Here is a 25,649-nt window from a genome sequence, read left to right as displayed (position 1 = left end):
GATATTCAGAAATAACAAACAACATACTTGGGCTCGAATAAACCCAAATATGGTACACGTTAATTATCTAGGACAACCGAACATTACATCTTCATTAATTAGATGAACAGGGGCACCTGAATCATAACGAAGTGTTGGGAAGTTACAAATTCATACCACTTCCTGGGGATGTAAAGGTCCGCGTTTTGTCCCTCCTCGTTCTACATATTTTCATGTGTAGTGAGGCTTCATTAGGAGACTCACACTTCCATGATAAATTGAAATATACAAGTATTCTGAAAATTGCTAAAGCATCCATAACTAAAAGTAATTACAATACAACCATCGCATTCCACATAACACAAGTTTGAATCAAATGAAATATTTGGAGATTATTTCATGTACCGCAAATTTGAATCACTTGGATATTAAAAGATCAACTAAATTTACACGCTTGTTTAGATGGAAATAACATTACTTAAGTGTCAATATAAAGTGGGCTTGATGACAAAAAGATATCCTCATTGTTTAACTTTAAAGAATTGAAACATGTAAGCTTACACGATCATACATTTGGGATGGAAGGAGAAATTTTAGCTTTTTATCTTCTCAGACAAAACTCCAAATTAGTCACCAATGAAAAAATTTCCCATTGCGAGTACAAAGATTATCACTCAGGACGGAGCTGTGACACTCTAAACCGTCATCTTTTGATTAATCAGAAGATAATTAACAACAGGGCATTATTGGACAGATGCGGAAAATTGAACGTTAAAATCCTACTCATAGAAAACAATACAGCAACCATCTAAACAGGGGTAACTAAAAGCATGCTACTTTAACACAAAAGAGAAATTTGAATCTATATTATATATAAAATAGGAGAGATACAAGTTAACTGGTTAATCCAAGTTAAGCGGTAATAACAAGCACCTTGGCAATTTTAAGACAAAGTTAATAAGCATTGTAATAAGACTTTTGATTTTGACTAAAAGATTAAAAAAAATGAATAGATAAAAAATGAATTAAAAGATGGAGTTTTAGAGATAATATTTTTAAATCCTCCTGGAATTATGATTACGATATAACATTGGCTTCTATTAACACTTATCTGCAAAAAGTTAAAACATTTTGAATTTGAAATGCAGGATGGAACTCGAGTATTATTTGTTTGATATAATTGGTTAGATAAATCAAATCTAGACCTAATCTTATATACCTATCCGAACAAAAAGGAAATTAAAAAAAAAAAAAAAAATCCAGAGTATTTGGATAATGTTGGAGTCTTCTGTCAATATTTATTTGATTTTATCATTTCTTTTATTCAACTCAAAACTTCTTTAATATTACAAATTTTATACGACATATCTAAAAGTATTTAAATTTGAATTTAAAATCATAACAACTTCTAACAATTTGGATTACGATGGAGTCTTCTTTTATCTAACAAAATTGAAGATATGCTACTATATACTAACATAAATACTAAAAAGAACATTATATATTTGAAATGTAGCTCTATATAATACAACACAATTTTAACTTTAAGAGAACAAACACTAGATCAAAATTTCTATTGCTATTAAATTTCTACCTTCGTTGTATTTCATTATGGATGGAGGAAAATCAGTGTTGTATGATTACATGTTTCATCTCTTAAAGTTATGCTCAATTTTTGTTGTGTACATGCTCTTGATATTTAGTAGCTTTAATTTTGGTCGTACTTTAATGGATTAGTGATATTTATTTGTCTTCTTTTTCTATATATTTGTCTTTTCATCTCTTCAATTTCGCAAGAATGAATTTTTGAACTCTTGGATTTCGAGATTCATTTTGCTTATGTTGATTCACATGCAGCTACTCAAGAGCACTAGATTCTTTTCAGGAAGGTATATCTACTTGAAGGAATATCTTGTGAATAAAGATGGATTTGATTGCTTGAAGATACATTTTTCTAATAAACAACAAAGCTCAGTAGAGAAGTTTGCATGGACATGCTAATGGTAAGAAAATTCGACTTGAAATATCTTCATTTTTATGATATAATGTACTATCTATTGTAGCATTTTAATTAGTGACATGAAGTAGTTGAAAAACTTCTGCCTTATGTGATAACGCAAAACATACAATTTGCATATTATTGTTTTCAGCAAAATATTTTGCCGGATATGAAAGTTGAAAGTTGAATGATATACTTATAAGTAATTTTCACAGGTTATACTAAAGACTTATGCTTGAAGGTGACAAGCCGATATCTCAAGCAATGATGTACCGGTTGGTGACTACTCCCTTTGAGTATTAGTTAGATTAGTACAACTGTACAAGTTTTGTTAGTTGTTTTAATCTCAGTAACTTTTAAAATTTTATTTTTATATATGTGTGTGTGTGATTAAAAATATTTAGTTGAGTTTTCTATAAGTTATTAAGTATGGCTATATATCAATTGCATTAACAGTTTTGGCTTATTTTAACTTATTCTTTTATGATGCATGAATATCTTAAAATATACTACTTAATTGCTCACCTTTATACACATGCATGTGGTATGTCCTTGCGCGTGGGTTGATCAGTAATTAGTGCGAGTGATAAAAAAAATATATTGAATTGACCTGAAACATATCTTAGTATGTATAGATCAAGATATCACGTGTAAGATCCTAAGACAAGAAAAGTATTTGAATTGAAAGATAAAGAATTTGAATTTGATTGAATGATGAAGTGTTTTAAACTTTAAAAGATTAATTTGATTGAAATATAAACTATGAATTTAAATTCAAATAAAAGTATAGTCCTAATCTTTTGGAGTTACATTACTATCTAGACTACTAATTAGTTTGTCCAAACAAACGACATAATTGCAAAATAAAGATTAATTCATTTATAATACATTTTGACCACTTAAAAATGGAGATATGAATCAAAAGATACAAGTATTTGAATTTTTAAATAAAATTTGAACCGAAAGATAAATTATCTAATTTTTTAGTTGCAATATTCAATTATTTGAGTTGGCGTAAAAAAAAAATTGAATTAGAATCGAAATAAATTTTTTTTGCTTGAGATTAAAAAGAAATTGAACTTTGATTTGTATTGAAAGACAATGATATTTGAATTTTAATTTTTTGAATTAATTATTCTAATAAAAATGTTATTGTACTCTATCATTTTATTTTTCCAACATTATAATGTCTGAAAATTGTTTTTCACGTTTTAACTCGATAATATATGTTAAAAGATAAAAAAAAATATCATAGTATCAAAAATAAAACAAGAAAAAATTTAGTAATTTAGAGGGTAAACAGCGTAAAATGTTCAATTGAGGTAAGAGAAGGTGGTGGGCGGGGGGTGGTGTTAAAGCAAAAATGAAAGGAAAAAATGATTTTCGCCCATAAAAAATTGTGATACAATTTTAAGCAATAGATTAAATAAAAATAATAAACATATTTTTAAAATAGTAAAATAAATTCTATATCTATTTAAGCAACTGACAAGATATTCTAGCACTATATATCATTTGCTTCGTTAAATTCATAAAGATTTTGTTATTAAGTACACTGCATTAAGAAAGAAGATGACACTTGAAATTTTTCTAAAGTAATATGATTTAGTACACCTACCGCATTATAATTTGTTTTAATATTTTCTCGCGCAATCACATACGACTACTAGTAACAAAAAAAGATAGAGATAGTCACACATGTGAATTGATGCTTCAAGGAGAAGACGGCATTGAGGTATAGCATAGTTATGGTGCTAAATCTATTAAGCTATACAGGAAATACAAAAAATCTTATCCAACACAAATTTTTAATAGATGAACAAGAAGTATGACTTATATATCACATAAGATTACAGAGACAACAAGGATTTCTAGATACACTAAAGTTGGTATTATACAAAAGCAAAGGCCATGAAATGGAGAAGCAATACATGTGTGCACACACACAGAGAAAAACAAAGTACAGCAGAATGAAATTGAAGTGAAGTTTCATTTTATATATATATAACATTTGGTATTTGAAATTTACTGTTTTCATGATCCAGAATTTCGCGGCATATAATTAATGTAAGGGAGCTTCCAAATCAGAATTTTCTTCGTTGGCGCGACTTCAACTCGAGGCAGAGAGATCAGAGATGTTATACATTCCATCAAATTCTTTGACGCTGTATAAGGACTTTAATGAAAAACAAATACAGTAGTACTATAGTAAATACATAGCAGTTTTATCAAATACTTCCAGCATTATAATGATTTTATTATAGATCTTAAATTTATAAATTTTCTTGACCAACATGAATGCCTTTTAAAGCCAAATATGTGGCCAGTTTGACAATGAGTCAAAACTTTTTAAACGATGAAAAAATTCAGACAAAGAGAAAGTGTTATTATTAAGCTTTCGGGAAAATATTTTTTTTTAAGAACACTGCCTCACTGTTGAATCTAAATGAACAGTCGGAGAAAATATTAGCAAAGAAAGTCATTTTTCCCATTTAGTGGATATTTTCTTCAAGTGAAATATTACTTGATGTTTGGTTGCCAGGAAATGACTTAATTGCTTGAAAACGTTTTTTGAAAAAAAAAAATTCCTTCGTATCGAACACACCCTATATTTTGTTCTTTCACGTCATGTCCATCAACTGAGCTCATATTAAATAAAAAGTTGCTTGTGCTAAGTTAATTCTTTAGTTAAGGAAAGGAACTTTTAGTTCAGTTCGCCCTTAAATTTTAAAAGGTAAAAATATCTTCCCATCTAAAATTATTTAAATTATTTTCCTTTTCTTTTTCTCCTTTTGACGTGATAAACAATTTCGTTTGATTTCTAAATGAATGTGGTGGACAAGTGGAATAATGCACACCAATTTTGCATTCATCATTAATAACCCTCAATAAAAGCTCCCATGCTATCTTCTTCTTCCTGGAGTTGCAACAAATCCCAACGTCTGATATGTGCATGAGTTATTTTTTCCTTTAACATTTATAGCCGTTTTGTTGAGCTTAACTGGAGAAACATGATCAGTGACAGTGAGGATTCATATAGCCGACGCTAACTTATTTGGGACTGAGGAAATTGTAACACTTACAGCCGTTTTCCTCGACAGACCAATCCAACTGCGCTAATGGATTTACTCACTGAAACTTATGGGATACTGCATAGATCTTGATAAGGGCCATGGAAGGCGGATCCCTAAGTATAAAATTGTTTCTTAGTCTTGAAGCATTTAATGCAAATTTGATGAAACTATAAACTAAGCACTAAAAAACAGTAAAACTACCGGGAAACACGGCTACATTTCTGACCTTTAGACCCTTCAACTAAAATATATACAGAGCATACATTTGTAATTTGGAGATTGCTTTTCTAAATCTTGAATCCTGTGCTTATCACTTGACTAGGAATTGCTAACATGGTTACTACTAGTTTTACGTCAACTGGTCATTTAAATAGATTACCTTCCAATCTCGAGACTAGATTATTCTAAAAGTAAGAGAATAGCCTTTCTCTAGGCTTCTATTATGCTAGTTAAGAAGATTCATGTCGAGCAAAACGCATGAAAATGGAAGGTGATCTCCAGTCATGCACTCAAAGCAAAAGCAAATGCTTCTCCACAAAATTCATCAGTATCTTAGTTTCCTCCTTGTTCCTGGTTATCATCCTTTTCCATACCCAGTATTCATCCCCTTTTGAGTTCTCTTTATCAGCAAGGTCCCAAATAAGGGCTTTTCTTTCCCAAGAAAATTACTCCGATGTCATCGAAACCATGAATGCAGAACTCAAAGACTCTGTAACTTTCCTCCCCCTAAAGGACCTTAGATTTGGAGAAACAGCCAGAGAAGGCCACACCTGGTTTATGAGCTCCTTGAACGACATAGTCGAAGAAAATGAAACAGAACACTTATATTTCCCTTCGAAGGCATCCAAAGGTCGGCTTCTTTGCTTTAAAGGGCGGGATATTAGGGATGGCACAAAGAATTCATATGCTTTGGCATGGCGAGGAAGTCTTCCAGACTCAGCTATTCTACTGGAAGGCTTGACATTTGTATCGGACACATATTACAACCATGACAATCTTTGGCATGGAATCTGTGCAACGGCTCCTCTTGTAAGATGGTCAATGAAAAATGAGTGTTTAAAGCCAGCAAGATGGGTGCTATTCCACTGGGGAGAACTGAGATTTAAAATGGGATCTTGGGTTCAACAACTTATGCAAGCTAATTTCGGTGAAGTAAAGGTGGAAGGATTTGATAAAGGAGATGTACCTTACTGTTTTGAGAAAGCCACTGTCATGAGGCATGATCTAGGCCAAATGAAGCAGGAGAATAAGCTGAAGGTGTCCGACCAGCTGCGCTGCAAGGCTAGGAGTAACTGTGGCCTTAATCCTGCAGGCAAAGCTAGAGAGATGAATGAAAGGGGATTTCCAATTATAAGACTTACACTGCTCATGAGAAGAGGTTCCCGCTCGTTCAAGAATGCAACTGCTGTGACTGATATATTTGCAAAGGAATGTGCCCGAGTCGACGGCTGCATTCTTCATGTAGTTCAGTCAGAAGATCTATCTTTCTGCGACCAGGTACATATTTTTCCCTTCTTCCTACCACTATTCAGTAATTACACCAGAAAATTTCAATGGAGCAATAGTACTTTACAGAATGAAATATACAACTAAACCTTACCAAGAAACTTCCATCAGCAAGATTCACATAACACCAACGTCCTTTATCAGGTGAAAGTGATGACCAACACTGACATTGTTGCGTCTCCACATGGAGCTCAATTAACAAATATGCTCTTCATGGACCGCGAGAGCAGCGTAATGGAATTCTTCCCGAAAGGATGGAAAGAGAATGCTGGCGTAGGCCAGTATGCTCACCACTGGATGGCGAACCTATCAGGGATGAAACATAAGGGTGCATGGTGGGATCCAATAGGTGAGGAGTGTCCATCCCCGCAAGATCGGGGGCAGTGCTTTCATTTTCATAAAGATGGCATGGTTGGACATAACGAAACCTATTTTGCCGAATGGGCGAGAAGAGTCATTGATCAAGTTAGGCTAAGCAAGGTGGAGCAAGCCTCTGTAGATCAAGCAAAGCAACAACTTGATTCAAAAGCATGTGCCTGCTAGCTTACTGTTAAAGCATTGAATAGCACAATTAAAGGGTAGACTTTATAAGATTTATAATCATATGTATACACTGTTTTGCCAGACATCATCTGCAAAACAGACTCTGCTGTTTTAACAAAAGAATTATACAACATACTTCGTTGCACCATAATCACAATTTTCTCAGATAAGCACACAATTGTCATTGTCAGATTGCAAGTATTACAAAGAAAAATTAAATGATAAGAAAAAGGATAAACTAATAGCATCCCACAGTGCTTCTACGGATTAGGAAACTTTACATAAGACTAATGTTCGGAGTTTCTACAGTTGTACCCTTGCTCCCCCAATCACCAAAAATCTGCCACTGCTTAGCATTTGTTTGATGGTTTGAATAGATTGTGTGTCTTCATCAGATCTCAGCCAGGAAATGGTAAACCGGCATAGAAAGATAAGGTTGCCCTTATTTCCGGGAAAACTTGGCCAACCAATATATCACAAAGAAGCAAAATAGTGCAAACAGAACCACATGCATCACATGGTTTGATCCTTCCGAGATGATACTCCTGTTCAACCGTCTCATGTTGTTCTTTACTCCTGCTTGAGCTTTGATCAATGTCATTTGCTGTGATAAAAGGGAAGTGTTAAGGTTTTAAGGAAATGAGAAGTTATGTAACTTAAAAGTAAGAAAGATTCCATAATCAATAAGATAAGCATACATCATGAGAATCCCAGACAGACTGACCAATCAACACTAAACAATGCCAAGCCAACTCTAGGACGTTTGGTACTTCTATTCTTCTAAGTTCTAACGGCTTGAAGCAATCTAATGTTGCAGCAATTTAGTTTGCTAGAAGGGATAGCTCCTAGAAATACATCATTCAGATTTAGAATCAGTTGAATATAACAGTTTTGTCCAAAATCTCCGCACACATTACCCTCAGGACCAAAGGGAAAAAAAAAAAGGAAAAATATAATCATATTTGGGCTTATCAAAGCCAATTGATGGAGATCTAACAAGGACATAATTTCAAAAAACTTGAGAAAGCATAGAGCAATGAAGCCATTCGGGCAGGCTGGCATGGTAATACCTAAGGAAAAGCAAAGTAAGGTTACAAGTACACTGTCATTATAAAAGAATTATAGTATTGCAATTCTCAGATTAAAGAGGGAGAAAAGGTGAAAGAGAATGAGGGTCATGAGGGCTGTAAATAAAGGTTAGCAATTGGAAACTTTTTCCTCATTTATAAGATTAACTATAATTTGTTCTCCCTTTTCTCCCAAGTTATTAGCTCGTGTTAGATCGTATCCAGTAATAGGAAAACATATACCAAAAAGCTCTAATATACAAAAATTTAATTGTTAAGGCATATGACACACACACATATATATAGAGAGAGAAGTGACTAAAATGTCTTAAAGAATGTCAAACATACTCAGAAAAAGGGAGAAAAAGTTCACGGCATACCAGTTGGTTAATAAAATCATTCTGATACTTTGCTTCCGATTCTATTTCTTGTGCTACCTGCAACAGGAAATATTTATAAGTACTAGCAAAAGGGTAAATAGAAGTAGAAACCTGAAACCGTGACAAATATGATATAACATAGAGCCAACAAACCAGAGACTGGAAAAGATGCATCGAATAAGGACATAATGGATAAAGATCTTCAGGATGTCCTACAAGACTTACACCCAAAGCAACAGTGTTGTCAAAGGCGCGCTTAAGCCCTGAAGCGAGGCTCAAAACATGTTGAGCGCTTCGCCACGCTTTATGTGGGCTTCAATGTCATCATCAAGGCGCTTAAGACATACTTTTCCTTGCCAATGAGCCTTTCTTGAAGAGGTGACACTAGATAATTGATATTTCCCTTTATCGTAATGTGTTTACAATTTCTTTGTCTATATATTTGTTATTCATGCTTATTATTGTTAGTATTAGACTAAAAACACACACATATGTCTATATATATATATATATATCTATTTGCGCCATTGCGCCTTTTTTCATTAAAGCTCACGCTTTATTTGCGCTTTGCGCCTAAAGCCCCAGCTGACCTAAGAGCTTTTTTGCGCTTTTCGCTTTTGATAACACTGCAAAGCAATGTTCAATTAGAATTACAAAACTTTAGTCCTGTTTGAAATTTCAGTCAAAGATATTGCACGTCACCTTTGCTGCTGCTGCATGTGGAGGCCAATAACCAGTGCCAGTGCTAGAAACCAATTAAAAAAAAAAAAAAGTAGGAGGTAGAGAGATGATAGTCTTTGATCTATCCAAATATGTGAACAATCAAATGGTTAAATTTTCTTCCCATCTTCTTTGATTATCAGCTCAACAAGTGGTCCCACCTAATACCTCAACATTGACTGCTGGACTGCAACAGTGAGGAGCACGTTGGATCCAACTAGAACTTGAGACAGAGAAGGATCAAAGTACTAGCCATGTCTTTTTGGTACGATTTGCAGCACTTGGTTATTAGTGTGGTCCAGGCATCAATGTACACACTAGATAGCGAGGAGATGAAGAAGAATAGGTCGGCATTAAACTATGACACATGGCAAGTTGTATTACATCAATGCAAAGGTGAAAGATATAACCTCACTGCTGAGACCAAATTCAGAAAATCAGTATTTGTTTTAGCCAAGTTGATTTAGACGACAAAAGATGGGATCTAGGCTTAAGATTGTTGGTCCCATCTTATGAAGTAATATGCAGGCTATAGGAATGATAGGAATGATAACCTCTGTCTGAGCCAGTCATGAATGGACTACATCACTATATGGATAACATGACACTTGTCCACCAATATTCAGACTTCATTAGGAAGGATTTACAACCTAGATATAAGCAGTGATAGCTCTGTAGCATCCACCTCAAAGACCGGATTGAAGTATGTCAGCATGATAGAGCATCAATCTAGGCCCATACCAAGAAATTAAGGTAGACACTAATAACCACTAAAACAAGGAGTCATGGGATTCAAAGCTGGGTTATAACCTTGCATCTAGGTTATAATTACAATTATCAAGGCACAACCTTGCTTCTAGGTTATAACAGCACAAGTGGGGTTAGCCCGTGCTATGCACGGGCCCAACATATTAGGAAAGAGACTTGTTTATCAAGTGTAAAATATTTGTGAAAGAGAGGCTACGCACTGTTCTTGTGCTATCCAATTCAATCTTAACCAGCTATAATAGATATAATATATGAACGATAGAAAACATATGCATCTTCAGGTACAGCAGAACCATATTTGTATTCATCATTTGTCTAGTCTAGTAGTGAGCCTAAGCTATTCGAAAAACAACAGCATAGGAGAAGTTCTATGTTACCTTCAGACTTCAGTCATAATCTACTCTACTCTACTCATTACATTTTCCTCCGTTTTGTGACAGGTGAACCATATTTTGAAATGATGTTAATCAAAGAAGGAAGGGGCAAGAAGAAACAAAAATATTGATCGATAACAACACTGATAACCATGACAAAAGACTTTGTGCACAACATGCGCATAACAGTCTTTTTTTATGTACAATATGAGGACAAAATTACACAGTACAGTGATCTAGTTCAGCCTAAGTTAAATACTATAGGTATATAATATTTTAAGTATACGAAATGCTACACGTGTTGAGGTACATTATAGGCACTCCTCAATTTGTCAAATGCTAGGCATCTTCAAGCACATTATGCTAACTTCATAATTCAGCATTTCCTAAGTATCAGTTTGGTCTCCAACTTGGTACTGAGTTCTTCCCATTCCAAGAATAGCATAACAGGAAAAGTCATGCAATAACTTTCAAAACCAAGTATTGAGCACCAACAATACAAGATATAGTAGTTAAACCAAGTAATATGACTATCCACCCTGCTTGGAAGTAGACATTATTTTGACAGTAACTAAAAAGAGAACTATCATTAACTTGAAAAGAATGGGGTTCTAAAAGTTGGAGACAGCAATTGAGCATTCGGTCTCAGTAAATTAAGTTATTTGATTTACTAACAAAATTATAAAATAGAAAAAAAGAAGCAAACTGATTACTCAATAGCAGCTTATTAAATATCTAAGGGCATGGATATTGCAGTTACCTTAGGCTATCCCAATAGTTTTATGTTGTATTGGTCATTTAGCCTGTAGAGAGAAAATGAATGGTATCTTTCTTTCTTTTGGTTATGGTTTTGATAGTGACTTAACTGTTATCTCTATGGAAAGATAAAAAAGTTAACTGTTATCGGCAACCCTGGGAGCATCAATGTGTTGCACATCTGGTTTCAGATTAATTAACAAAATTTTACCTCCAATCTCATGTTTGTGTTAGATGCTAAAAAAACAACGAAATCACTTACCATGTCACAGAAAAAGGGAAAACAAGCAGAATTGTATGTGCAACTTGAAAAAACAAAAGCACAGAAGAAATTGGCAATCCCCTTTTTCAGTTTAGCAGAATACTATATGTCTATATCTCACTCGAAACGAAACCAGAGAAGAAATTGGTAATCCCCTTTTGCAGTTTAACAGACTACTAAACCATCGCAGTTTCTTTTGGACAATTTCGCAAACACCTCTAATGCAAGTTCGGATGTAGTATGTAAAATAACAAACTCAAAATCCATTGTTACTCACCTTGAGAGAGTTGAAACAACTGAAATATAAGATTTAACGATTAAAAGAGCAAAACGGAAAACACAAAACAGAAGCGTAATAATATATCACCAATTAGCCTAAAATTTTAGACAAAAGGAAGCTAAATCTATCATGGAAAATTGAAAACATCTTTAAATTAAAAATTAACACAAGGTTAAACCTAAATAACAGTGATAACAAAAAAAAAAGTCAAATAAACAAAGGGTAAAACCAGGGAAAAACTTACCTATAGGGGATATCTTTTTGGATCTTTTGACATAAATTTTTGCTCAGGGAAGGAAGGCATGAGTTGTAACCTCTGCACTGAGCAGTGAAAGAAAAAAGTGAAAAGCGAAGCGAAGCAAAAGCAGATGTTGAAAGCTCCGTAAGAACGTGTCAACAGAGGGAAAAATGGAATAGTGGACATTAAACAAAAGTTACAGCTCTCCTAAGTCCTAAGCAGGTGAAAACCACCTGAATTTACTAACATACCCTAGGAGGACCCTAAGCTGCTCTCCTTAGCCGCTTATATGTTAGTAGTAATATCCAGTGTAATCCCACAAGTGGAGTCTGGGGAGGGTAGAATGTACTCAGACCTTACCCTACCTTTGTGGGGTATAGAGGCTGTTTCCGATAGACCCTCGACTCAAAAGAAATATCTCACACACAACCCATAATGCAGTATCAGGCCAAATTTACTTAATGCTAATGTAATTTGCTAGGCTCATACTTAAACAGTAAAGAATAAAACAGCAGGCTGAAGTAGCATTTTCCTGATACAACTGTGAAAGATGAATTTTTTTCAGCAGGCCAAATAGTTGAGTAATCAACTAATGAAACAAACAGAGCACCACACATGAACCAATGTGTTATTGACCTAGTCTTGTAAAGCTCAATCATTATTTTTTCTCCTTAATCCTTTTCTTATATTCCTTTTCCAACTGTAACAGAATAAAAGTAAACAAAGAAAACCAATTTATGATACAGAGAAATAATCCCACGCTGAAAAACTGAAAAGGATTAGATTTAGACCATAAAAGGTTTGTGCAACACAGCAACATAATCCATGAAAATATACTACATTGGAGCTTAGTGCCTATCTCAAGCTTCTTTTTTTTTCCTTTTTTTTTTTTTTCATTTGACCAATACTATCAAGAAACTGCATGCAAGCAAAACACATAAACAATAAAACAAAAAAGGGAAAGGATAAAAGGAAGAGAATACCCGTGGGAAGGTAAAAGAGAGAGAGTAAATAACAAAATATTCAGAAAAAATCAATCAAAAAGAAGGGAAAAAAAGACCACAATCCTTACAACAACAGACATTGGATCTCAAGAACCCCATAATGACAAGGAGATCTCTCTCACACACACAGAGGACTTACAAGAAGGGAGCGGTCCAACATAACTCCATCGAATTAAAACAACGATGGGATTTACCACAAGAATAGTGTCACCTTGATTCTAGACTGCTGACCAGAAATAAGTCAGTACTTGCTCCATACTCAGCCGAACTTGATATCTTTTTAATCTAGCAATTGATTCCATCGAACCAACAAGTGAAGAAAAATACTTAACCCATATTTCTAAGTTCCTATGCAATGCGCTTTTGTGCAACGTCTCAGGGGAACTAGAATATCTTGAAGAAGCGTGTTTACGTGCCTCTAAGCCAAGCAAGTTTCATATTGGTTTGCTAAATGAATAATATTATTAGTGTTCTAACACATAACACATCACCAAACTTGACATTTACATAAATCTCAAAGATAGACGCCAGTTACGCAAAAGCTGTTCTCCAACAAAATAAAAATTGAAAACCAAGACAAGGCAGTAGAGAAACATACATTTCTGAGCTGTTTTACTTGCTTGCGAAGACCTGTGATCTCGTCGTCTAGGTCTCCATGCATCGGATCAATCCGTAACTGTATTTCATCTGTTCCACCTGCTTGCCTTGTACTCAATCCATCTCTGATCAGTCAAACACAAAAAAGAAAATCTTAATTTCTCAAATATAAACCAAAAATTTCAAAAAAGTGCATATTTGTTAATTTTCTGCATAATAGGTTATACTTTTTGCAAATTGTTTCAAATTTCGCAAATGCAAATCGTACTTTCGATAGGGAATTATTACAAATTTGACCTCACTCTGCTTCTGATCTGTCCAAGAAGCATCACAAGCAATGGCATATATTGAATCAGAGTTAATTAATCTGTGAATGAACACAGTTGATGTAGGGTACAAATTAGCATATTCTGCCATGACTAAACGTATATAAAAAAATTTAAAAAAAAAGATTTATCCTTAAAAAACTATGAACCCTTTGTTTCTGGTAAGAATATTTGTATTCTTCGAACTTTATATACCTATTATTATTCTCAATCAAATTCAGTCTTCCTTTCATTTCTTCTTTTTTACTAATTACATTCTTTCAAGAACTAGGACCACAAAAAACATCTCAAATTTAAACCAAAAAATGCAAAAAAACAAAAGTGTATATTTGTTAATTTTCTGCAAATTAGGTTATGTTTTGGTGATTTTTTCAGTTACATAACAATTCAAATTGTGAACGCAATTAGAACAATAACGAATTGCAATTTAGCAGATGATAAAGTCCAATTCAACAAGCTGTCTAATTCCATTTCAAATTAAATACAAATTGTCGACAAAAAATGCTGACTAATATTAAAATTCGGTATAATAACAACTATAAACATTCTTGTATATGACATATATTTATCACTGCCGCATTTCTTCCATACGAATTCACTCTAAATATGACATATATAATTAACCCTAGATAGATTATACCTGGATCTGTATGAAGCACCACCGTAGAAATCACCACCTCTATGAGAACTAGAAGCCATTGAAAATTTGAGTAAATTTCGAAACCCTAGATTTAAGAATAACTTGAATTTAAGATTCTTAAATTCAAGTTTAAAGGCAAAGTATTTTCGAATTATTTGAAGTAGAATTTTGGGGTTGGATTAAGGAAAATAAGATTAGCTGTGAGTCACAGCCTGTTACCACCTTTTTTCCATTTGGTGTAAGATGACGTTGTGAGTGCATATTCACCGTTCGATTACGGATCCAACAGCCATTAATTTGCCACGTAATAAGATTTTGGACCCTCATGGCCAGTTGGCAATTAACTATTGGGTTGAATTGTATGCTCAGCCAATGATACGTGGCCACGTAGGATGAAGCTGTACATCTTCATCAAATACGGAAAAAGGGTCAAATTTGATTATTCGGCGTGGGATTACTTCTGTGTCTCAATACGGAAAAGGGTCAGAAAACCAATTTATGAGATATACAATTCAACCAATTTATTCGGAAAATGATCATATTTGCTCTTATAGTCTAACAAATAAGTTATATTTACCCTTCATTATATTTTTTTAATATATTTACTGTTATATTTTAAAAAAAATCATATTTATTCCTACTCCGTTAAGTCTCCATATTGCACCATAAAATTACCTACGTGACGCTTATCCGCTTATGTAGCTTTTATTTTTCCTCAATCAAATCTGATCACCATTTAAATCATTTTAACCAACTCAAACAAAAATTATTTCATTTATAACGGTTTATGTACTTCTATCCAGGAATAAAATAAAATCATAATTGTTTATATTAAAGTTAGGCATAGACAGAGTGATGTGACGCCTCTCTATGTTCTATAAAACCATTTATATTTTTTCTCCTTCTTTTTTGAATTTTTCCTCCTTTTAAAATTAATAATGTGTTGTATATTAAATAATTCAAAAACCACGCTCTTATTTTCTTAAAATGTGCAATTAGTGATGAACCTAAGAAAGATCAAGGGTAAGTAAAATAATGCTTAAAATTTGAGGGGCACATAGCCTTTTCCCATTTATCTTAAAATTCAATCAGTCGCACCTCATTTTAACATAAATCCCATCAGTTGCCCCGAAAATTTATAAATAATTACACCTTAAATATCATTTGTAACCTCCAGACCCAAATACATTCAATCCTCTATTAATAACTCTTATGAGTTATGACCTTCTCCTCTTTATATAATCCATTACTGCTCCATTTTCTTAGAAGTTTCCAGGTTGTTAAACTTGCGATTCAATGTTGTCGACTCTTTCTTTTCTTCTTTTCCTACTTTTTTTATTTTAGGCAGAGTTTATATCTTTGATATGTGTTTGGAGACTTTTTCCAACGTAATTTTTATAGGTATTTGAGACCATTTCCAACTAGAAATGCTTAACGTTAGAGTAATAATCATCACTCATTTCCTGTTTTTGTCACCTATATTAATTGATATCTACTAATGTTGTGCTTTAATTTTTCCTATTTGAATTACTGAAAATTGGAAAGCAGATGTGATTAAATTGTTAGTTTCTGGTATTTCTTTCTTTCTCTTATGGTTTACAATCTCACATATTTTATTGATTTAGGTATGTTTTATTTTTTGCGGGAACCGGTGTGTGAATTTATTGGATTTGGATTATTTTGGTTTTGAAGATACTGTTAAACTTACTTTTGAAGATATTGTTAAATTGTATACCACTCTCTGTAATAATATTGGGCCAATCGTTTCTGTTGAAGATTATTTACAAGGAAGAAGGAGTCGCTCTTCAAGTTTCGACTACCCATTCCTATGAAGGCGGGGCGTCATTTGTCGGTGTTTGAAGGTCATAGCATGGCCTCCTTACAAGATTTCAAAATATATGTAAAACTTGATAATGGATACTAATCAATTATATTTTTCGTGCTAATTACGGCTTTAAATATTTAGTAGAGAGAGAGGGAGAGGAGATGAAGGCCAGAAATTTTATCGAGTAACATCTTTCAGTAGCAACAAAAGGGACAAGAAATGAAATTGAGTTTTGTTTCTGTTTTGAGTTGAAAAACGAAGAGCTGGACGGTTTGAGGTGCTTTTTATCTTTATATCTTCATTAGTTTGTGGAAACTCTAAAGCGAAGCATCTTTTAGTGGCAATGAAGGGGACAAAAAATGAAATTGGGTATGGTTCTATCTTTGAGTTGGAAAATGAAGAACTTGACGGGTTAAGGTGCTTTCTATTTTTATATCTTCATGGTTTTGTTTTAGTAGATTTTCATATCAGGAGATGTTTATTAGGTAGTTAAAGTAAGAAATTTATGAAGATCATTGTAAACTCTGTTCAATTCAAAAGATTGTTTAGTAAGATTAAAAATGAATATGATTATTTAACTCAATTCCTTCTTTTACAAGTCTTATTATATTGTTGTATTATTTTATTGTACATTATCTACAAAATCATATTGATCAAGTTCACTAATTTCATGTTTAGTTATTTGTGATAATTATCTAGCGAGTTAGGGAAAAAAAAAAAGTGACAAAAAAAAAAAACATGAAAGTTGAAGTCTGTTTTATATTATCAGTGCCTTTTAACTTTCGCATCTTAATTACTCAAATTTCCACATCATGTTTTATTAAAAAAATGTAGCTTGCTAAACTAATCATTTTTTTCAAGTTTAAATTAAATATACAACAACAACAACATACTTGGTGTAATCAGAAGTTTAAATTAATATTATTTTCATAATAATAGCTTTTTCATCATGTGATATTGTCCCCCATTTTATAGGGTTATATTTGTCATTACCCACTTATAAAAACTTTTAGCATTTTATAGGGTTGTATTTTTCGTTATCCACTTATTCATAATTCAATTGGCTTACAGATATAACTATCTTCAGTTTTCTAAGGAATGCACGAGCTTAACTGCTACGTATGAACGTTTTTTAATCTTCATTTGCATGATATTCTCTTTTTCTCAAAGAGCAATTTGATAGTGACTTCTTTCGTTTGGTAGGGCGTCAACGGAAACAACCAGAAACTCACAAAGGTCACCTCACTTTGTTTGTCTATGAAAGTGGGAGAGTGGGAAGTTTAGATGTAACTTTGATGTTCTTTATGAGAATTAAGTTAAATTTACTATTTGTAGTTTTCAATTGTTAGGAAGTGCAATTTTTACATAAGCTATCTCAAGACCATGAGTTTATGGATTTAATTTTTTGACTAGACTGCTTATTTGATTACTGATCAGTTTATGTCGTCAAGAAAAAAAGGAGGTGTTACTCAGTACTTTGTGTAATAAGAAGTATTATTGAAACTAAGATTTTTAATAAAATTTTATCCAATACAATGATTGTTTAATAATATTTTAATTTTTTTCCCAACCGCGCGAAGCTTGGACAAATTCACTAGTTTTAGGAATAATAACACATACAAATCCATTTTTTGTAAATACTTGTTATGCGAGTATACTTTAACCCCTAAACTTTCGAATTTAGGAAATAGCTATCCTTTCACCTTTTGAATAGCATAACAATAAATTTGTTTAATTTTAAATTAAAAGTAGAAATTGAGTTGGGTCGTTGCATAAATTCTTGGAACGTATCAATCCACTCATTTAGCATAACGTACTATTGAGATTGACCTGCCATTTGGCTTAGCTGAATGCATAGTATATCAAGTCAAGTCTCGACGATTTTAATGCATCACGACCTCAGCAGGCTCATAAGATTTGTAGATGTTCTCCCCTTCTCAAATTTCAACCACTTCCCCTTCTTTAGTTGGAATTTTAAACACGTGTAACAACTATTGATTTGAACCCGACCTAACTCCTCCACTTAATGACGACCTTGATGCCTAACTCCATTTAATGACGGACATTGATAAAATCAATGTATAACAACCATAATAAAAGCTTTGTAAGGAGAAATCTAGATATCACTCAACTCTACACATTTGAGTACCTCATTCTCCTTTAGCAAGTGTAACTTATTTTCCTTATTCCCATTAGGAAAGTCATTTTTCTCATTTTAAAAAAACTTATTTTCCTAGGTAATATATTTTTCAAAAAATTTTAGCCAATCAACTTGGAAAATATCTTTTAGAACATTCCTCAAGGAGTGTTCTAATCTGTTAACTTTAGAAGGCACTCTTTTATTTTGAACTTAAATGGAACTGAACCCGATATGCTAACAAAAGTAATAGCACATGCCAACCCTAAAATAGGCTAGACGCTACAAGGAGAGAAGCCTAATTTAAGCAATTCAAAATATATTTGTAAAATGTAAAATAAAGATAAATTAGATGTAGAATATTAAAGGCGGAACGTGCTAAGATTGAAACTACAATCCACGCACAATAACATATGTACCTAATAAATAATGATATTATAAAGCACAAAACTTTTGATTACAGACGACATAACTTGCAATATAAATATAGTCAATCACTTAAAATATGATAAAATGGAAAATATGCTCTTAGAAGTTTGGGAAAGACAATCCGATGCATAAAGCATGCACATTGTACTCCAGGTGTACAAGGCAAATAACATGCTAGGTAGGCGTAAAACATAACAATTGTTCATGAGTCTGAATGTGTTATGCATCGAAATATTAGTTTGGTAATATTTTAACCCCCTTTCGGGCAGATGTGTTAAGATGTTGCTTTGTCTAAAGACGAGTCCCAATTTTACCTTATAAATATTGGTGCTATATCACCATAGAGTTGAAGCAACCGAAATCAAATGCCTTTTGCCTTATTATTAAATTCAAGTGACAGAAAATATACATTGGCGAGAATTTTTTAGTCAATAGGTATGTGTACAGTCCAAATCTTCTGTCCAGTGAGCAATGAGAATTGAACACCGTGTTCACTTCGTCAAGTAATATATTTTGTAAGAGAAAAATACAGTAATGCAATTTTATTTATTTTTATACATAAAGTTGAGCTAGGCGACATTAGGGTGGCTAAGCAGTGACACATACAAACTGTGAGGCTGTGAGCTAACGTTGAAAGTCAAAAAAAGAAAAAATTTGAAAGTCAAAACATCACGTTTCTTTCCCCATCCTAATTGGGTCCCCTGCAATAACTATTTGAAGTATTTCCAGAACTTCAATTTCATTACATTAATAGTGGAACAACTATATTTATATAAAACGTGAAAAAAATAGAAAATTGCACGAAACTACTTGAAAACAACGAAATCTAATCAAATGTCCTCTGCATTATTGTCATTGTCATTTGTTTAGTCCCTTCATTTCATTGTATTTTTATTTTTTATTTTCTACTCATCATGTGGATTGAAGATCAAAAACATTGTATACATGAATACTTCGAAAAAAAAAGAAGGAAAATGTCAAAACAGAGTAAATCCGAGTGCAACAAGTGAGATTTGCTCATATGCTTTCACTAACGATTACTAATAAGTTGTTTAGTGTGGGGACTAGGGATAATATTTATAAGTTTTATGTACTATAAAAAAGATCTATATCATCAAATTACTAAAAAGACAACTATAAGTAATTTTCTATACAATCGTTAATCAATAACCTTGAAAAAAATGAAAAGCTATCCTCTATAACAGGTGCATATAACTTAAACTCAATACTAGTTTACAACTTTTTGTATACATCCAATCAATAATTGCATGATATATTTTATCATAAATTTGCACTGACTAATGATTATGATAATGGGATTAATTTTTCAAAATACCTTAATATATTATTTGTATGTATGGGTTCAAATTAATTGGACCATAAAATAAATTTCGGATGTTTATTGAAAGATAAATTTTTGTGTGTTTAAAATCTATTAAAATAGTGATACTTATGATATGATCCATAACTTAAAAATATAATGAGTTATTCAATACTAAAAATAAAAAAGTTTCACGTTTTAGCCTAAGAAAATGGTATTTTAAATGCGTTTCGTATTTAAATTATTGAAAGTTTTAAAATTTTTGTTCAAATTTGATTCTAATTATGATTAGCTAAAAAGCTTAAAAGCTAGCCCTTTTCTTTCCCGGCGACCGGCACCTAAAAGTTACCCTAGTTTTTTTTTTTTTTTTTTTTTAAATTAATTAAAAAAAGACCTAAGCTTGAAGTCAGATTCTTACCAAATTTTTTTATATTCTCTTAATTCAAAACCTGAGAATTCTATAACTATGAAAAGATTTCATTAATCTCACCATATTTTTTACTCCCTCCATTCCAAAAAATAAGTGTCGAAAAAAAAAGAAGGAAAATGTCAAAACTTTTGCTTTTTATTTTGCTCCAAAAAGTTGTTTGACTTTAAGATTTAAAAAATATTTAAGAAATTAATCTTATTCTTCCAAACTTACCCTTATTTATAATCAAGAATCATTAAATAACTTTTCTTTTTCTAAGCGTTAATTAATGGTAAGTTGGTAAAAATACTCTTAATTTTTAAAAAAAATGAAGTTTAAATGAATTTTCTATGTAAAAAGCTAGCCCTTTTCTTTCCCGGCATCTACATGTTACCTTAGTTTTTTTTTTTTTTTAATTTAATTAAAAAAAGACCTAAGCTTGAAGTCAGCTTCATACCAAATTTTTTTATACTCTCTTAATTTGAAATTTTTAACTATGAAAACATTTCATTAATCTCACCATATTTTTTAGTAGCTAGCAGAAATAAATTGCTTTCCTTGACATCATCGTCCACGCAATATCCAATTGTTGTTATTCCCCAAAATCCCGTGGACAACCCATCGCACTACGCGTTCCCTTGAACCCGCGCCTGACAAACTTCATTTGGCCTTCACTCCCTATATACACCAATACTTGCGGAACCTAGGAAACAGAGTCTTTTTAGTTTCTGAAACAACAACAATTGTAACATTTTGCCACAATGGGAAGTGAAGGTGATGCCAAGACCAACAACAACACCAATCATGAGAGGAAACCAAGATTTCTTTGCCTTCATGGATTTCGAACAAGTGGTGCAATTTTGAAGAAACAAATTCTTGATAAATGGCCAACTCAAGTTGTGGATAAATTGGATCTTGTTTTTGTTGATGCGCCTTTTCCTTGTCAAGGCAAATCTGAAGTTGAAGGAATCTTTGACCCTCCTTATTATGAATGGTTCCAATTCAATAAGGTCCTCTCTTCTTTTTCTCTATTTTCCCTGGCTTATTTTATTTCTTTCTTGCTTTTTACGGTTGCAGGCTTCATTCTTACGCATTTTCTAATGAAAATTAATCACTTAATTGTTGGTATTATTTTTCAATCCAGGAGTTTACGGAGTATGAGAATTTTGATGAATGTCTTGCATACATAGAAGAGTGCATGATTAAGCATGGACCTTTCGATGGTCTTCTTGGTTTCTCCCAGGTATGTTCTAATCTTTTTTCCATTTTTTTTTTTTTTTTTTTTTTTTTTTTTTTTTGGATATAAATTTGGTAATATCTCTTTTGGGTTTATTTTGGAAGAATTTGGTTTTGGTTTTGGTTTTTGTTAAAGGGAAAAAAATCTTTTTTTTTTTTTTTGTGCGGCAAAGCATGTTTGTCATGAAAAAATTTGTTTCTAGAAAGCAAACGTGTACACTTTTCCGGTCAAAGGTCGAAGCTTTAAAGTCGTTACCATATTATTTTGTTTATTTTTTCTCTTTCTTTTTGATCCTGTGTGACTTTGGCAGTTGACTTTTTTAAGTACTTCTCTCTTCTTCTTTTTTCACATTTCAAATTTGTGATACATGCACCTTAATAGAAAATGTCCACAATCTGATTCTGAATATCTCTGTCTTTTGATACAATTCAGGGGGCAATTCTTTCTGGAGCTTTGTCTGGGTTGCAGGATAAGGTAAACACTAGGCAATAAAAGTTTTATTTTTCTTTTGTTTAGCTCTTTTAGTGTGTAAAATGAAAATGCTGATCGTCTTGAGAGACTGTCGGTGATCAAGATGTTACAATTCGAATCATAATATTATAACTATTGGTATTCAATTAAACTTTCCCCGCTTATGATGGTTAATGATTAATTAAATGGTGTGATCTTGGCAGGGAGTGGGACTTACGAAGGTGCCTAAAATAAAATATCTGATAATAATTGGAGGTGCTAAATTCCAGAATAAATCAGTGGCCGAAAAAGCTTATTCGTCAGCAATTACATGCCCCTCCGTTCACTTCTTAGGTACTTTCTATCCCTACAATTGTTCACACGTTGTATGCTTTATTCTTTGGTTGTTTTGCAGTACACGTAGTATGATTCTTTTAGTTATTTATTTCAAAACGTGGTGTGCAAATTAACCGACACATTTGGTTCTTTATAATGCTTGTTTAACAAACTAGGACAAGTCAACTATAGTTTCTCGTCAATTTGGGGCGACTCGGATAAATTATGTTTTGTTAAGAAATTAATAGAACGATTCAAATTAGGTAATTTTAAAAGCATGTCATGAAACACAGTGCATAGTTCCAACCTTTAGCTTAATTATATCAATTATACGTTAATTTTCGGTCTTTGATTTCATCACATTCGGGTCGACGATATTGTTAGAGGTTCCAATAGGATATATGCCTTAGCATAAAGGAATTGTTATACAATAAGTTCCGATGTCATATTCAATAGTTGGAGAAATCAACTCTAGCTCTATGTACTATATGTGATACAGAGTGGCAAGAAGAAAGCCGCCATAATTGATTGCAGTTATGGGCTATTTTAATTGACTTGTTAAGCTTTGGCTGAGAAATCAAGACTTATTTAACAACTTCAACATGCCTTTTTTTTGTGGGGTTCAGGTGCCGAACTTGAACATGTCATTATCGCCATTTTTTTTTGCACGGATTAGCCTTCATTTTAATTTTTGTCCTTTAAATTGGTAGTCTTTAAGTTTTGTCCTTCGACTAACATCCTAAAGTTGTGGGTTCGAACCTCAGCTCAGTAAAAAAAAAATAAAAAAAAATCACAGTTTTGAAGGCAAAACTCTGCTTTACGAATCCAAACTCTACCTTGCGATTTTTTTAAAAAAAATTTTGACTGAGCAGGGATTCGAACCCGAAACCTAGGGATTTTTAGCGAAGGGCAAAAGTTAAAGACCACCAATTTGAGGGGAAAAAATTAAAGACCACCCCAAGCGAAGGGAAATCCTGCAAATTGCCCAATTATCGCCGCCACGTAGAAATTCGGATCTAATTAAATACACTTTAACAAACTTTTTAAACTCAAAATGTATTTTAACATGTTGTAGTAAGTTTTATACCGTTTGAGATCGAGAGATAGAATTCTTATTGTCGTAACTTGTTACATATCTTATTATTAAACTATTAATTACAGTTACCTATAAAGATTTTTTAGTAATATAATGACTAATAATGTGTAAAATTTAATTTATCACACTATCAATATCAATGTATTGAACTTGAAAGTGTTCTTCCCACTTATAAGACCCTCGTTCTTTCACTTGCATTACTTAGGTGCAGAGTTTTCCCATCAAGTCCCTCGTATCATCCCTTTCCCCACTATTCAAGTAAAAGAAAAAAAGTTTTTTTTTTTTTTTTCCCTGAATGATTGTGGATTGAAAAAAATGAAGAATACGTATTCACGGGCTATTAATGGATATTGCAGGTGAGCAAGACTACCTCAAGAAGTATGGGATAGAACTCTTGGAATCATGTGCTGATCCAGTGGTGATTCATCATCCTAGAGGCCACACTATACCAAGATTTGGTAAGCCTCTTAAATATTATTAACTCAACTTCATTTAATGTCATATTCAGTATTGTTTAACAACATTGACAAATACCATCTTCTTCTTTTTTCAGATGAGAAAGGATTAGAGAGCATGCTTATTTTCATTGAGAAGGTGCAAGCAGAGATTAGCAAGTAAACAAGTTTAAGAAAGCCATGGTTTTTGTGGTAGCTCCTCGTTGGGAAATATTTCTAAATAAAATTGCTTCGAATAATTGGTTTTTGACGATGTAGGAAGAAAAATAATAGGCCTTATTAGAAAGGTTACAGAACTATGGCCATGCTATTGTATTTACGGCGGTGTGCCATTCGATTATTTTAGATCCTTGATATGTTTCTCTTGGTTGAAGAGAATCGTTGTTCATTTTACTATTATTTGCTTAAATTCGAAGTCAAAATATTGGCAATACATCACATGAGTCATGACCATTAGGCACCCTCTTACATGTATGATAATCGGATCATTATTATATTTTCTTTTAGAAAAGGCAAAACTTCCTATATATGTAGTTGTATGTAAGTGGAAAAGGAAGCTATTTCTCATTATCGGATCATTCCATTGTATTTTAATATGTAGATTGTAGAGTGCAAACAAAGGGGTCACTGTTGAAAAAGGAAATGGAACGTTATATCGTGTAATGTTAATAATGATATGGAATACTTGGCAAGAAACGTAAACTTTTTACAAATGTACAAGGCAGGGATTTCTAAACTAAAATGATAAAGGTTTATTTACTTTCTTATTTTGAAAGTAAAGTAGATATGTTAGGCAAAAAGAATTTTGCCTCCTAGTATACATGTTAATGAGTGATCTTTAGCAAAATTAGTCAATCCAATTTGATTTCCCCCGATAATGATAATTCTGGACCAGCGTGCGTCTCAGCTATTTCATTCAAACTGAATTTATACAATAAAAAGATATAATTAACGTCTCAAACTTAACGTCTTGATTTGAATATTCATAGATATATTAGAAATGTAATTCGTCTAACATCTTAAATTAACATAAGGGATTTTTATTACTAATAATAATTAGTTACTCTTCTAATTAAAATTGAATGTTCACATCTATATCTACCTCTATTATATTAAAAGGAGGGTAGTTTAGCTTAATATTAAGCCAAGTGACGTAATATGAACAGGCCACTTGACAACAAATTCTATTTGTATTAATTTAAAAAGAAATTAATTGACATTATTAAATTACTCACCTACTTTGATGGATTTGATTGGAGACATATAATTAATTGATATTTTTGGATCTAATTTATAATCAATAATACTCCTTTGAATGGTAAGGTATAGTTTTTTAATATAGGTTATCATTATCGTAATTAAAAACTCAAAGATATCTTCTAAAAATTGAGTTATTTATTGATATTAAAATTTGATTTGAAAGATAATTATTTTTCAAAAA

At 32.5% G+C, this 25,649-nt stretch overlaps 3 protein-coding genes and 1 long non-coding RNA gene across 4 annotated transcripts; 2 read left to right on the top strand and 2 right to left on the bottom strand.

Annotated features, from left to right (window-relative positions):
- Positions 1 to 5,739: 5,739 nt before the first annotated feature.
- On the top strand, positions 5,740 to 7,101 carry LOC132034847 (uncharacterized). Its single transcript, XM_059425194.1, has 2 exons — positions 5,740 to 6,549; positions 6,703 to 7,101. The coding sequence occupies exons 1-2, from the start codon at positions 5,740 to 5,742 to the stop codon at positions 7,099 to 7,101; spliced, it is 1,209 nt and encodes a 402-aa protein (XP_059281177.1).
- Positions 7,102 to 7,226: 125 nt separating this feature from the next.
- On the bottom strand, positions 7,227 to 14,677 carry LOC132033662 (bet1-like protein At4g14600). The gene is made up of 4 exons (XM_059423702.1): positions 14,514 to 14,677; positions 13,549 to 13,672; positions 8,549 to 8,605; positions 7,227 to 7,705 (listed from the first exon to the last, which is right to left on the bottom strand). Exons 1-4 carry the CDS (start codon positions 14,570 to 14,572, stop codon positions 7,544 to 7,546), a joined length of 402 nt encoding a protein of 133 aa, XP_059279685.1. The 5' UTR covers positions 14,573 to 14,677; the 3' UTR covers positions 7,227 to 7,543.
- Positions 10,109 to 11,936, bottom strand: LOC132033664 (uncharacterized). Its single transcript, XR_009408854.1, has 2 exons — positions 11,706 to 11,936; positions 10,109 to 11,646 (listed from the first exon to the last, which is right to left on the bottom strand). It is a non-coding gene; the product is annotated as an uncharacterized LOC132033664 (long non-coding RNA).
- A 6,644-nt stretch (positions 14,678 to 21,321) lies between the features above and the next one.
- LOC132033659 (rhodanese-like domain-containing protein 6) lies at positions 21,322 to 24,641 on the top strand. The gene is made up of 6 exons (XM_059423699.1): positions 21,322 to 21,644; positions 21,779 to 21,877; positions 22,304 to 22,345; positions 22,546 to 22,675; positions 24,110 to 24,211; positions 24,307 to 24,641. Exons 1-6 carry the CDS (start codon positions 21,396 to 21,398, stop codon positions 24,369 to 24,371), a joined length of 687 nt encoding a protein of 228 aa, XP_059279682.1. The 5' UTR covers positions 21,322 to 21,395; the 3' UTR covers positions 24,372 to 24,641.
- Positions 24,642 to 25,649: the final 1,008 nt, after the last annotated feature.

This window comes from Lycium ferocissimum, chromosome 10, assembly GCF_029784015.1.
Source record: "Lycium ferocissimum isolate CSIRO_LF1 chromosome 10, AGI_CSIRO_Lferr_CH_V1, whole genome shotgun sequence".
Classification (NCBI taxonomy): Eukaryota; Viridiplantae; Streptophyta; class Magnoliopsida; order Solanales; family Solanaceae; genus Lycium; species Lycium ferocissimum.
This window is presented reverse-complemented; position numbering and strand designations above follow the sequence as displayed.